Genomic DNA, 15,097 nt, shown 5'->3' on the forward strand with positions numbered 1-15,097 from the left:
GTCTGGGAAAGTCTGCTCTAGACCAGCTGGGGTTTTTTAGAAAGGCCGGTTCGGTGTGGGGTTGCCAAGTTTCTTGAAGCCAGCTGTTCCTATGCCTTGAACTGCAGCAACTTCATTTCACAGGTGGTAAGAGAGATTTGCTCTTCTCTGGGACGCGGGTGGCGCTGTGGGTTAAACCACAGAGTCTAGGACTCACCAATCATATGGTTGGCGGTTTGAATCCCCACAACGGGGTGAGCTCCCATTGCTCGGTCCCTGCTCCTGCCAACCTAGCAGTTCGAAAGCGCGTCAAAGTGCAAGTAGATAAATAGGTACCGCTCCGGCGGGAAGGTAAACGGCATTTCTGTGCGCTGTTCTGGTTCGCCAGAAGCGGCTTAGTCATGCTGGCCACATGACCCGGAAGCTGTACGCCGGCTCCCTTGGCCAATAAAGCGAGATGAGCACCGCAACCCTATGGCCTGAAAGGTTTCTGAAGATCTATTAGAGCAGTCATAGGCAAACTCGGCCCTCCAGATGTTTTTGGGACTACAACTCCCATCATCCCTGACCACTGGTCCTGTTAGCTAGGGATGATGGGAGTTGTAGTCCCAAAACATCTGGAGGGCCGAGTTTGTCTATGCCTGGATTAGAGAAAGAAGAGGGTGTGGTTTCCCCCCCCCTGATTGGCAAGCAATCTTTTGTTTTGTGTGGCAGAGTAAATAAAATTTTGGGAGGAGGGTGTGAAATTACCCCTGATTGGTTGCCAGGCGGAAGGTGCTTTGGGCAGCTTTCATGTTCCAAAATGTTGTCTAGCCCCTGAAGATTTCAAATAGGCACTGTATTGATATTGACAGATGGACACAAGTTTCAAAACTCCTTTGGATGACAACCTTTGGGTGCCTTCCAGCTCTGAAATTCTATGATTTAATGCAAAAGTTTCAGGGATCAACTAGAATACAAGAATGGCATCTTTGCTATGACCCTGACTTTGATCCTAGAATAATAGAATCATAGAATCATAGAGTTGGAAGAGACCACAAGGGCCATCGAGTCCAACCCCCTGCCAAGCAGGAAACACCATCAGAGCACTCCTGACATATGGTTGTCAAGCCTCTGCTTAAAGACCTCCAAAGTAGGAGACTCCACCACACTCCTTGGCAGCAAATTCCACTGTCAAACAGCTCTTACTGTCAGGAAGTTCTTGCTAATGTTTAGGTGGAATCTTCTTTCTTGTAGTTTGGATCCATTGCTCCGTGTCCGCTTCTCTGGAGCAGCAGAAAACAACCTTTCTCCCTCCTCTATGTGACATCCTTTTATATATTTGAACATGGCTATCATATCACCCCTTAACCTCCTCTTCTCCAGGCTAAACATGCCCAGCTCCCTTAGCCGTTCCTCATAAGGCATCGTTTCCAGGCCTTTGACCATTTTGGTTGCCCTCCTCTGGACACGTTCCAGTTTGTCAGTGTCCTTCTTGAACTGTGGTGCCCAGAACTGGACACAGTACTCCAGGTGTGGTCTGACCAGAGCAGAATACAGTGGCACTATTACTTCCCTTGATCTAGATGCTATACTCCTATTGATGCAGCCCAGAATTGCATTGGCTTTTTTAGCTGCCGCGTCACACTGTTGGCTCATGTCAAGTTTGTGGTCAACCAAGACTCCTAGATCCTTTTCACATGTACTGCTCTCAAGCCAGGTGTCACCCATCTTGTATTTGTGCCTCTCATTTTTCCCCCCAAGTGCAATACTTTACATTTCTCCCTGTTAAAATTCATCTTGTTTGTTTTGGCCCAGTTCTCTAATCTGTCAAGGTCGTTTTGAAGTGTGATCCTGTCCTCTGGGGTGTTAGCCACCCCTCCCAGTTTGGTGTCATCTGCAAATTTGATCAGGATGCCCTTGAGTCCATCATCCAAGTCGTTGATAAAGATGTTGAATAAGACCGGGCCCAAGACAGAACCCTGTGTCTTATTTCCAAGAATTTGGAAATAAGTCCTGTTGATTTCTGTTGGGCTTCTCAATACTGAAGGGGCAACCAAGGCGGTTTTGGGTGGGGGTGTCAAAGGGAAGGCCACAACTTTTATTTATTTTTTTTAATTAATATGTGGGAAATGCCTTTAACAGCAGCTGGTTCTGATAGTATATGAGCAGTGGAAGCTTTTCATAGAATATAAAACTAAGAGACTTGGCTGAGATTGCAAGGTTCAGGTGTTTAATTAGAGAAAAAATGTTACTGACATTTATTAAGCATTGGAAATTTCTTGTAGACTTTTTGTGTGAAGGAGAAAATGAAGATTGGAAAAATACTGGTTTATAGAAGACAGAATGGCTGGATCTTATGGACTGAATACTATATTTAACTACAGGACAGAGAGCTGGAAGTCCTTTTCTCTTCCTCTTTATTCCTCTTTCCTCTTTTGCTTTGTCTGTCTTTTGGTCTTCCTTTTTCTTGTCTCTTTTCTGACTTTGTTTTGCTTTTTTTAGACATTAAGTAGCTGTTTTATATCCGTATATTATAAAAATATTCTTTGTCATGGGCATTCATTTTTTTATATCTCTGAATAACTGTCAATGAATAAATTAAGAAAGAAGTAGCAGCTTTGCACAGAACGAAGAAAAGCATTTCCATCAAAGGATATCTTTGTGAAGCCAACTGCTATTAAAGGCAGAGGAGCAGGGACAAGGAAAAAGAGTTGGCAACCCTATGCGAGGGGGAGCAGCTATGTGTCTTTAGGGCTGAAAATATGCCAAATTTTCTCGCAAGCTAAGGCTTGCTTCTGAGTAAAACTGCTGAGGACCACAGGATCATTTCCTTTCGTTCTGTTTGGTTTTGCAGATTATCTCCATGTAAAAGAAAGGGCACAGGGCTGTTTCTGATACTTATAATATCCTGGTTTCTGGCCAGGCCGTCTCTGCTTCTTTTAATCAAATAAAAAGGTATTTTTATTTAGTTTATACATGAGGAGGAGCAGGCAGACCAGGTCTGCGTCAGAAGCCTAGGGAGTGGGAAGGGAGAGAGGAGGATGAGGGAAGCGGGGAGAGGAGACCGGTGGCAAAGTCCTGGTTTGGGATGTTACGGAAATTACGGGGGGGGGGCCCACATCTTTAAAGTTACCGTATTTTTCGCTCTATAACACGCACCCGACCATAACACGCACATATTTTTTAGAGGAGGAAAATCCGTGGGCATGCCACCCGTAGGCATTCCCTCCATAACACGCACAGACATTTCCCCTTACTTTTTAGGAGGAAAAAAGTGAGTGTTATGGTGCAAAAAATACGGTAAATATTACAAATATTATGCCTGAATATATCCTTCCAACTTGACAGCTCAGGGAAGTTACCTAGCTTTAAAAATAATATAAAATCATCTCCTTTCCCAGTTCCCCCCATTCCAAAGCTATTTTCCCCTTGAAAAGGAACTCCAGGAAGTTCCCAGAGGTGACAATTGCTGGGCTCATTGTTAGCCAAAGGAAGCCAAATCTCATCACCCGACTCGCCTCAGGCTCCAGACATGCAAAGGAACTTCTATTGTTCTTTTGGGTGGTGGGTACTTAAGACATATTTGCCTATGCTCATCTTATACCCGAGTCTTGCCCTGCCATGTCTGCTTATGCTAATCTTGTACCAAGGACTTGTCTGGACATGTTTGCCAAGGTTAACCCCTCCCCTTTTGTGACATGTCAGTGATGTAGAAATGATGCTGTACGAACTGTATTCTGGGATGTGGTGGGAAAGTTTTAAAAGTCTTTGTCACCCCATTCTCGGGGTTCAAATATGCTCTTTGAACCTATTGCGCAATAAACTTTGGTATACAACTATTTGCTCCGGTTGGCTGGACTCCTCCCTTTATTCCGCAGGGACCCGCGGGCTCTGCCCGACCAGCTGGGGGACTGAGCAGCCTTGCACCTAGATTTTTCCCTAACAGGGACAAGAGAGTTTGACCCCCAAAGTTTCCTGATGGAGAATAGAATGACCCTATTTTCATCAGAGGAAGACAGGGTGTGACATCTCTGCATCCGGAAGCTTCTCCCGCCTTTTCATCTCCTGCACACATAGATGTCAAATGCTCACATCCCATAGCTGTCAACTTTTCTCTTTTCTTGCGAGGAACCCTATTCCTTTTTCCTTTCTCCTCCTGTGATGAGGCTGCATTTTAATATTTTACTGTTTCAGTATTTTAACTGTTGTATTTTAATCTTGTTTTTAAGTTGTATTCATTCAACTTGTTTTTATTATTGCTTGTTAGCCGCCCTGAGCCCGGCCTTGGCTGGGGAGGGCGGGGTATAAATAAAAATTATTATTATTATTATTATTATTATTATTATTATTATTATTATTCGAAATAAGGGAATTTCCCTTTAAAAAAGGCAAACGTTACAGCTATGACACATCTACATCAGTCACCAATTGCAACTCTCTCTGCCAAGCCTACCTCACAGGGTCGTTGTAAAGAAAAAAATGTGTGAAGGAAGGGAAAGTGAACAAGACCGTCAACAGATAAATGTAACAAAATAAAATTTTAAGAGTAAGCTGCCTTGAGTCCCTGATATGAAAAAGGTGGGGAGGAGGAGGAGGAGGAGGAGGAGGAGGAGGAGGAGGAGGAGGAAGAAGAAGAAGAAGAAGAAGAAGAAGAAGAAGAAGAAGAAGAAGAAGAAGAAGAAGAAACTGAGGGAATGATCAGGACCATACCAGCAAGTAAAATCTTATTGAACCTAGTGGGACTTACTTCTGAGTAAAATTGCTTAGGATTGCAGTATAAGGCTCTATTGACAATAATACACAGTCCACACGTTTCCTAAGAAATGGCTGGCTGCTGAAACATTGCAATGCAATCATTTAACGTGGATTGGGGACATTTTCCTTCAAAATTACAAAATTCGTACGCCATCCTCACCATTTCCTTCATTTGCCACAAGTGTTTTGTTTTCAGGATAAACAGGACTCCCCTTTTTTTTTTTTACACCTATGCACAGACGCACTACTTGTTCTCCAAGACATGGAGGGGAGCAAAAAAAGGAAAAGCGGGACATTCTGGGGTCAAATCAGAAATTGGCATTGGCTTCTGTAATTGCGGGACTGTCCCTGGGAAATCGGGACACTTGGAGGTTATGAGAGTAAGGCAGTCTCCGCAGGTGCCGGGGACAAGCAGTGAGGCATTGGAAGATGGCACAGCTCTGGTTGTTGTATAGTTGTGTCCGACTCTTGGTGACCCCCTGGACCAGAGCACGCCAGGCCCTCTTGTCTTCCACTGCCTCCCGCAGTTTGGTCAGGCCCATGCTGGTAGCTTCCAGAACACTGTCCCACCATATCGTCCTCTGCCGTCCCCTTCTCCTTGTGCCCTCCATCTTTCCCAACATCAGGGTCTTTTCCAGGGAGTCTTCTCTTCTCATGAGGTGGCCAAAGTCTTGGAGTCTCAGCTTCAGGATCTGTCCTTCCAGTGAGCACTCAGGGCTGATTTCCTTCAGAATGGAGAGGTTTGATCTTCTTGCAGTCCATAGGACTCTCAAGAGTCTCCTCCAGCACCATAATTCAAAAGCATCCATTCTTCGGCGATCAGCCTTCTTTATGGTCCAGCTCTCACTTCCATACATCACTACTGGGAAAACCATAGCTTTAACTATACGGACCTTTGTTGGCAAGGTGATGTCTCTGCTTTTTAAGATGCTGCCTAGGTCGTGAGAGCCAGTGTGGTGTAGTGGTTAAGAGCAGTAGTCACGTAATCTGGGGAACCGGGTTCGCGTCTCCGCTCCTCCACATGCAGCTGCTGGGTGACCTTGGGCCAGTCACACTTCTTTGAAGTCTCTCAGCCCCACTCACCTCACAGAGTGTTTGTTGTGGGGGAGGAAGGGAAAGGAGAATGTTAGCCGCTTTGAGACTCCTTCGCGTAGTGATAAAGCGGGATATCAGATCCAAACTCCTCTTCTAAAATAATAATAATAAAAAAGATGCTGCCTAGGTTTGTCATTGCTTTTCTCCCAAGAAGCAGGCGTCTTTTAATTTCGTGGCTGCTGTCACCATCTGCAGTGATCATGGGTCTGATATTGGTGCCCAAATAAGATTCAGTTTCCGGTCAAATCAGCTTCTGTACATGAAACTGGAATGCCAACTTGCCCTTTGCTTCAGGGAGCAAAATGATTTGAACTGGCCCTGTTTGGAATTACGGGGAGAAGATGACACACGACTTGCCTTGTTGTCCCTTCCCTGTTTCCTCTGTCCTGCCGCTGCGCCCCTAATGTGCCCAGCCGGATGAGGCCGGCCCCCTCCTGTATTAAAGTGCATTGCGGAGAAGTGAGCATCGATTTCCAATTTTTACTTCCTCCTGACAGCTTTTAGCCAAGTAAACATCGCTGAGCGCGGAAACAAGACACTGACAGCTTGCGGATAAATGCCCGAGGGCTTCTTTCGCATCCTGAAAAGCGAAAGGAGGGAGGAGAAGCAGAGTGCGCCCCAGTGGTTAGAGCAGCATTCGCCAGCCTGCTTTTGGCTGCTTGGGATCACAGCCAAAGCTGGCGGAGGGCAACTGGTTGGAGGGAGTCAGTCTCTCAAGGCATCTCGCTAAGCACACACTCTTGGCGGGTTCCCGTGAGAACCTTCCGGAACAGCAGCTGACAGAATGGGAAGTCTAGGGCCTATTTTTAGGGCACTTAGTTTTGAGCAGCCCTCTGTGGCCTAGGAATATAGGGGCAAGGGGACTCGGGCTGGAGGGAAATGGATTAGCTGCAGAAAAGGACCCAAAAGGAGCCCAGATTTTGGGAACTGGCAACAGCAGCCTGCATAAACCTCTGCCCAACAGGGGAGTATCGGTTAAATTCCAGGTGACCTATTTATTCTGATCTGTTTGCAGGGAGGTTAGACAAAGCTGAGTCAAGCAAGCGTCATCCCACACTTTCTGGTGCATTTCCTTGTCGCTTGTTGTGTTGTTGTTTAGTCGTGTCCGACTCTTCGTGACCCCATGGACCAGAGCACGCCAGGCCCTCCTGTCTTCCACGGCCTCCTGTAGTTTGGTCAAACTCATGTTCACAGCTTTGAGAACTCTGTCCAACCATCTCGTCCTCCATTGTCCCCTTCTCCTTGTGCCCTCAATCTTTCCCAACATCAGGGCCTTTTCCAGGGAGTCTTCTCGTGAGGTGGCCAAAGTATTGGATTCCCAGCTTCAGGATCAGCCGCGTCATCAGCTCTGAATCTACTTCTACTTGTCCTCCGCTCTTCCTCAGTAGCATGTTGGACGCCTTCCGACCTGAGGGGCTCATCTTCCAGCGTCATAACTTTTATATGCCTGTTGTCTTTGTCCATGGAGTTTTCATGGCAGGGATACTGGAGTGGCTTGCTGGTTCCTCCTCCAGGTGGATCACGTTTGGTCGAAACTCTCCACTATGACCTGTCCATCTTGGGTGGCCCTGCATGGCATAGTTCATAGCTTCTCTGAGTTATTCAAGCCCCTTCGCCACGGCAAGGCAGTGATCTATGAAGGGGTCCTTGTTGCTTAAAGGTAAAAGGACCCCTGACCATTAGGTCCAGTCGTGACCGACTCTGGGGTTGCGGCGCTCATCTCGCTTTATTGGCCGAGGGAGCCGGCGTACAGCTTCCAGGTCATGTGGCCAGCATGACTAAGCTGCTTCTGGCGAACCAGAGCAGTGCACGGAAACGCCGTTTACCTTCCCACTGGAGCGGTACCTATTTATCTACCTGCACTTTGATGTACTTTCGAACTGCTAGGTTGGCAGGAGCAGGGACCGAGCAACGGGAGCTCACCCCATCGCGGGGATCTGAACCGCCAGCCTTCTGATCGGTGAGTCCTAGGCTCTGTGGTTTAACCCACAGCGCCACCTAGAATAGAATCATAGAATCATAGAGTTGGAAGAGACCACAAGGGCCATCGAGTCCAACCCCCTGCCAAGCAGGAAACACCATCAGAGCACTCCTGACATATGGTTGTCAAGCCTCTGCTTAAAGACCTCCAAAGTAGGAGACTCCACCACACTCCTTGGCAGCAAATTCCACTGTCAAACAGCTCTTACTGTCAGGAAGTTCTTCCGAATGTTTAGGTGGAATCTTCTTTCTTGTAGTTTGGATCCATTGCTCCGTGTCCGCTTCTCTGGAGCAGCAGAAAACAACCTTTCTCCCTCCTCTATGTGACATCCTTTTATATATTTGAACATGGCTATCATATCACCCCTTAACCTCCTCTTCTCCAGGCTAAACATGCCCAGCTCCCTTAGTCGTTCCTCATAAGGCATCGTTTCCAGGCCTTTGACCATTTTGGTTGCCCTCCTCTGGACACGTTCCAGTTTGTCAGTGTCCTTCTTGAACTGTGGTGCCCAGAACTGGACACAGTACTCCAGGTGAGGTCTGACCAGAGCAGAATACAGTGGCACTATTACTTCCCTTGATCTAGATGCTATACTCCTATTGATGCAGCCCAGAATTGCATTGGCTTTTTTAGCTGCCGCGTCACACTGTTGGCTCATGTCAAGTTTGTGGTCAACCAAGACTCCTAGATCCTTTTCACATGTACTGCTCTCAAGCCAGGTGTCACCCATCTTGTATTTGTGCCTCTCATTTTTTTTGCCCAAGTGCAATACTTTACATTTCTCCCTGTTAAAATTCATCTTGTTTGTTTTGGCCCAGTTCTCTAATCTGTCAAGGTCGTTTTGAAGTGTGATCCTGTCCTCTGGGGTGTTAGCCACCCCTCCCAGTTTGGTGTCATCTGCAAATTTGATCAGGATGCCCTTGAGTCCATCATCCAAGTCGTTGATAAAGATGTTGAATAAGACCGGGCCCAAGACAGAACCCTGTGGCACCCCACTAGTCACTCTTCTCCAGGATGAAGAGGAACCATTGATGAGCACCCTTTGGGTTCGGTCAGTCAGCCAGTTACAAATCCACTGAGTGGTAGCATAGTCAAGACCGCATTTTACCAGCTTCTTTACAAGAATATCATGGGGCACCTTGTCAAATGCCTTGCTGAAATCAAGGTAGGCTACATCCACTGCGTTCCCTTCATCTACCAGGCTTGTAATTCTGTCAAAAAACGAGATCAGGTTAGTCTGACATGATTTATTTTTCAGAAATCCATGCTGACTATTGGTGATCACAGCATTCCTTTCTAGGTGCTCACAGACTGTTTGCTTAATGATCTGCTCCAGAATCTTCCCTGCTATTGATGTCAGACTGACTGGGCGGTAATTATTTGGGTCCTCTCTTTTCCCCTTTTTGAAAATAGGGACAACATTTGCCCTCCTCCAGTCTGCCGGGACTTCGCCTGTTCTCCAGGAATTCTCAAAGATGACTGCCAGTGGTTCTGAGATCACATCTGCCAGTTCTCTTAATACTCTTGGATGCAGTTCATCTGGCCCTGGAGACTTGAATACATCTAAACTAGCCAAATATTCTTGTACTATCTCCTTAGTTATTCTGGGCTGTGTTTCCTTTGCTGAATCATTTGCTCCAAATTCTTCAGGTCGGGCATTGTTTTTTTTATCGGAGAAGACTGAGGCAAAGAAGGCATTGAGGAGTTCAGCCCTTTCTGTGTCCCCTGTTTGCATTTCACCATCTTCTCCTCTGAGTGACCCCACTGTTTCTTTGTTCTTCCTTTTGCTACGAACATACCCATAAAAGCCTTTTTTGTTGCTTTTAACCTCTCTAGCAAGCCTGAGTTCATTCTGTGCTTTAGCTTTTCTGACTTTGTGTCTACACGTGCTGGCTATTTGTTTGAATTCCTCTTTGGTGGTTTCCCCCCTTTTCCATTTTTTGTACACATCCTTTTTTAATCTTAATTCAGTTAAAAGTTCTTTAGATAGCCACCCTGGCTTCTTTAGGCACCTTCCACGTTTCCGTCTCATTGGTATTGCCTGTCGTTGTGCTTTTACTATCTCCCTCTTAACAAACTCCCAGCCATCATGAACTCCCTTTCCTTTTAGTATTGCTGTCCATGGGATCTCACCCAGCACTTCCCTAAGTTTTATGAAGTCGGCTTTCTTAAAGTCAAGAAATTGAGTCCTAGTATGCTTGGCTGCTCCTTTCCGCTGTATAGTAAACTTCAGAAGAGCATGATCACTCGCGCCTAATGATCCTTCCACATCTACCCCACTAACCAGGTCATCAACATTGGTTAGGACCAGATCTAAAATGGCTGTTCCTCTTGTTGCTTCTCCCACTTTCTGGACAATGAAGTTGTCTGCAAGGCCAGTGAGGAATCTGTTTGACCTTATGCTCTTGGCTGAGTTTGACGTCCAACAAATATCCGGGTAATTGAAATCCCCCATTACTACTATCTCCCTTCCTTTTGCATGCTTGGCCATCTGTTCCAGGAAGGCATCATCTATGTCCTCCGTTTGGCTTGGGGATCTATAGTAAACTCCCACAATGAGGTCTCTGTTATTCTTCTCTCCCTTAATTTTGACCCAAATGCTCTCACTTTGGCTTTGAGGATCTAAATCTTGGATCTCTTCACAGGTATACACATCCCTGACATATAACGCCACTCCTCCTCCTTTCTTGTCTGGTCTGTTTCTCTGAAATAGATTGTATCCCCCCATTATTACATTCCAATCGTGGGACTTATCCCACCAGGTTTCAGTGATGCCTATTATGTCATATTTAGTTTGCTGTACCAAGAGCTCAAGCTCATCTTGTTTATTTCCCATGCTTTGCGCATTAGTGTAGAGACATTGAAGTCCATTAATCATTCCCCCGTGTCTCTTATTTAAGGATTTTTTCCTCCCACCACTAGGTCCGCGTGCTGTTTGCTCCATTTGGTCTATGACATTTGGATGATCATCTTCATTAATTGATAGACTCCTACCTTCAGGAGCACTGTCTCCCTCCCCCACATTAGTCAGTTTAAAGCCCTCCTGGTGAGGTTTCTGAGATTTTTGGCAAAAACATTTCTCCCAACCGTTGTGAGGTGCAGCCCATCACTTGCCAGAAGTCCATCTTCAAGAAACTGCAGTCCGTGATCTAAGACCTGTGTCCCTTGTCGCTTACCTCGCCACAAAAAAAATATTTGGGCGGAGTCTGTTCGTTGAGCAAGAGCCCCACGTCAATGTGGACTGAGCATCCCGAATTTGCCAGTATGCGGTTGAATCTCATCTAGAAATCGGAGCTGTCTGGAAAGGCTCTGTGGTTTTTCTCTTTTAATTTTTCTTTTAATTGATTTTTTATTTCAGGTAACAAACCCGTACAAGGAATATGGAGCTTAGTAGTTCTACAGAGAAGAACGTAAAAATGTTTAATAGACTATTGTATTTTAATATTGTTGAAAGCCGCCCAGAGTGGCTGGGGAAACCTAGCCAGATGGGCGGAGTATAAATAATAAATTATTATTATTATTATTATTATTATTATTATTATTATTATTTCACCCCCAGAACTCTTCCACCGAACGTGGGTCCAGTGTGGATGGAGGCGGACTCCCACTGCAGAAGGCTGCTAGCCAGAGGAGCCTGAGATGGAGACCCCTCACAGGCCTCGTGTCTGTTCCTCAGCCAAAGCATGCAGGGATCCCTTGATCTCTTCCTTTTGCTTGTCTTGCTCCAAAAGAACGCGCAGGTGAGGCTGGGGGGCGAGGAGCAGGGTCTCATCCGCATCCTAAAACAGCGGACACTCGGGTTGCAAACATGATCCGTGCGGGGATGCACATTCGCAACCCGCAGCGGCGCATCTGTGTACGAGCGGGTTGCAATTCGGCACTTCTGCACATGCGCAAAGCCCGATTTAGCGCTTCTGTGCATGCGCGATCGCAGAAACCCAGAAGTAACATGTTCCGGTGCTTCTGGGTTTCAGCGGGTCCGTATCCCGAAAAAATACAACCGGAAGCATCTGTAACCCAAGGTACAGTATGACTGTATCATAGACAGGATCAGATTTAGGTTCGATGAGGCCCTAAGCTACTGAAGGTTATAATAAATAATAATAATATTTTTTTATTTATACCCCACCCTTCCTGGTTTAAAAACTGGGCTCAGGGCGGCGAACAGCAAATAGAAAACATTGATTAAAATGCGACTGAAAAACAGCATAAAATACAACATAAAACGCAGCATCAATATCAATAAAATTCAAAAATTCAAAGGTTGGGCGGCGGGGGGTTAAACCACAGAGGGTAGGACTTGCTGATCAGAAGGATGGCGGTTCGAACCCCCGCGACAGGGTGAGCTCCTGTTGCTCTGTCCCTGCTCCTGCCAACCTAGCAGTTCGAAAGCACGTCAAAGTGCAAGTAGATAAATAGGTACCACTCCGGCGGGAAGGTAAACGGCGTTTCCGTGCGCTGCCCTGGTTCGCCAGAAGCAGCTTAGTCATGCTGGCCACATGACCCGGAAGCTGTACGCCGGCTCCCTCAGCCAATAAAGCGAGATGAGCGCCGCAACCCCAGAGTCGGCCACGACTGGACCTGATGGTCAGGGGTCCCTTTACCTTTATGTACTCTGGACAAAACTTTTAGGTGACTAGCTGATATGTACCTGTTATTTTTGTTTCATTTCTCTCCCCTGTCGCAGGCAAGCTCCACCGAAAACTCGGCCAAAGAGATGTTTGAGGCGTGGCAGCAGTATCAGGCAGCCTGCTATCGCAAGATCCTGGAGGACCCGCGTCCCACAAGTGAGAGAGAGAGCAAGGGATCTTCTTTCCCTTTGGCCTGATCCAGCGGAGTTTTTCTTATGCTCTTAGCAGTATAAAGAGGTCTCTTCCAAACCACTGCTTTACTGAGCATCCATCCTGGTTTGTTTGCACAGTGTCTGCAGAGAGGTTAAACAGCGTTGCGTCAAGTAATTGCTGTCCCATGTTGTAAATAAAAATTGCCCTTTTCCCTTATGGGGTATCCAAGAGCCCATATAGAGTCCTTACATAGGTTCCCTATTGGTAGGAGAAGATAACAGAGGCCAACCAGAGAATATTGAGAAGCAAAGCAGCTAGTAAGCCTGATCTTTATTGATCTGTTGCAACAGGGTCCTTGCTCACCACACGCAGGAGGAAGGAGGAACCCAGAAAAATGGCACGCAAGGCCTTATAAAGACTTTTGAAATTCCCATCAGTGATCAAGACCACCCCCAGAAACATCATACATACCGTATTTTTTGCACCATAACACTCACTTTTTTCCTCCTAGAAAGTAAGGGGAAATGTCTGTGCGTGTTATGGAGCGAATGCCTGCGGGTGGCGGGGGGGATCTGCTGCAGTCGTGAGCAGAGGATCCATGGTTCCCCTTCCTTCCCTCCTCCATGGTTACAAAGCATGGATCCACATGGATCCTCAGGATTTTTGCATTGGGCTACTCCAAACTCACTGTCAGTTCACATGTCTGCGGCCACAGCATGAACCACAAAAATCATATATCCACTATTTCGTTTAGAATAATTTTTTTCTTGTTTTCCTCCTCTAAAAACTACGTGCGTGTTATGGTCTGGTGCGTGTTATAGAGCGAAAAATACGGTACATCACAGAAGGGGTGTAACCTAAGACCACCCCTCAGATACATCATACCTACATCACAAAAAGGTGGTCTAAACAGAAATTTGAATGTTGTTTTCCTCCTGTTGTTGTTTATCTCCTGTCTGGCAGGTTACTTGATTGGATTTCTTGGGTAGCCTGGCCAGTCTTTTGTAATGATAAATACTTAGTTCCTGGGCCATGTCACACGCTCACACCTTATTCATATCTTAAATTTGCCCTTAAGACAGGATTTGTGAGGAAAGAGACAATGGGGAGGTTTCCCACTTTGACCTTGCAGAGAAAAGATTTGCTCAGTCTAGGAATCAAAATGGTTCCAGGTTGGTCTTCCTGTGCTGATCTATGTATGTGCTTGGTTGGTACACTTATGAACATTACCATATATCTAAGACCATAAAATTCCTATCATACCCACGCTTTCCAGTTCATTCACTTTCCGTATTGCAAAAAGTCTGATGGGGGGGGGGGAATAAAGGATCTGTTGCCCAAGGTTGCTGATGTAAGGTGTTGCATGATCAAAGCTGATGAGATACAATCTGATCATACAACCTGAATTTGACAGCATGTGATTGACTCTCCAAAAGTAGGCACAGGTTTGAAATGGCCCAACTTGCCTACCCACCCTCCCTCTCTTTCAACCTGCCTTCTCCAGGAATCCATAATTTTTTAAGTTCAAATGTCACCAAGAAGCGGTATCTTGCAAATGAAATTTCTTGTGCAAGGCTGTTTGGCCGGTACGCCGAAATTTGTCCAATTTTCCCCGAGAATGGCATTTCGCTTTATTTATTTCTGTTTTGTTTGCTTACTAAATTTGCGTTAATGCCCTCCATCCATCGATTCCGGGCCGGTTTGCAACACGAAAACACAAGATTAAAAAAAAACGGAATACATAATATAAACCAGAAACAACAAGAAATAAAAAAAACACCTTTCCCCCCCACCCCCTCTCACAAACACATTTTAAAGTGTATAGGTTGGACGTTTTCCGATACCTGATTTACTTGTTAATGTTCACAAACGTGGTTCCCCAACAACTGACATTCGGAAGGTAGAGTGCTCCTGAAGGCAGAAGCTCTATGACTCCACCATGACCAGCAATCATTGAGAGATCCCCTTCTTCCTGCTGTTGCTCTGTCCCTTAATAATAATAATAATAATAATAATAATAATAATAATAATAATAATTTATTATTTATACCCCGCCCATCTGTCTGGGTTTCCCCAGCCACTCTGGGCGGCTTCCAAAAGAATATTAAAATACTGTGATACAACAAACATTAAAAGCTTCCCTAAACAGGGCTGCCTTCAGATGTCTTCTAAAAGTCTGGTAGTTGTTGTTCTCTTTGACATCTGGTAGGAGGGCGTTCCACAGGGAAGGCGCCACCACCAAGAAGGCCCTCTGCCTGGTTCCCTCTAACTTGGCTTCTCGCAGTGAGGGAACCGCCAGAAGGCCCTCGGTGCTGGACCTCAGTGTCCGGGTAGAACGATGGAGGTGGAGACGCTCCTTCAGGTATACTGGACCGAGGCCGTTTAGGGCTTTAAAGGTCAGCACCAACACTTTGAATTGTGCTCGGAAACGTACTGGGAGCCAATGTAGGTCTTTCAAGACTGGTGTTATGTGGTCTCGGCGGCCACTCCCAGTCACCAGTCTGGCTGCTGCATTCTGGAT

General features: G+C 46.0%; 1 protein-coding gene across 1 annotated transcript in view; it reads left to right on the forward strand.

Moving 5' to 3' along the window:
• Positions 1-15,097, forward strand: part of LOC309536824 (glucagon receptor-like) — a 49,100-nt gene that overhangs the window by 2,460 nt on the left and 31,543 nt on the right. Inside the window, exons 2-3 of the mRNA XM_082231179.1 lie at positions 11,352-11,532; positions 12,480-12,579. Coding sequence (XP_082087305.1) covers positions 11,476-11,532; positions 12,480-12,579 — 157 coding nt within the window. The 5' untranslated portion in view covers positions 11,352-11,475. The remainder of the gene's footprint in view (positions 1-11,351; positions 11,533-12,479; positions 12,580-15,097) is intronic.

Source organism: Podarcis vaucheri (assembly GCF_965113315.1).
Source record: "Podarcis vaucheri genome assembly, chromosome: 7".
Taxonomy (NCBI): Eukaryota; Metazoa; Chordata; class Lepidosauria; order Squamata; family Lacertidae; genus Podarcis; species Podarcis vaucheri.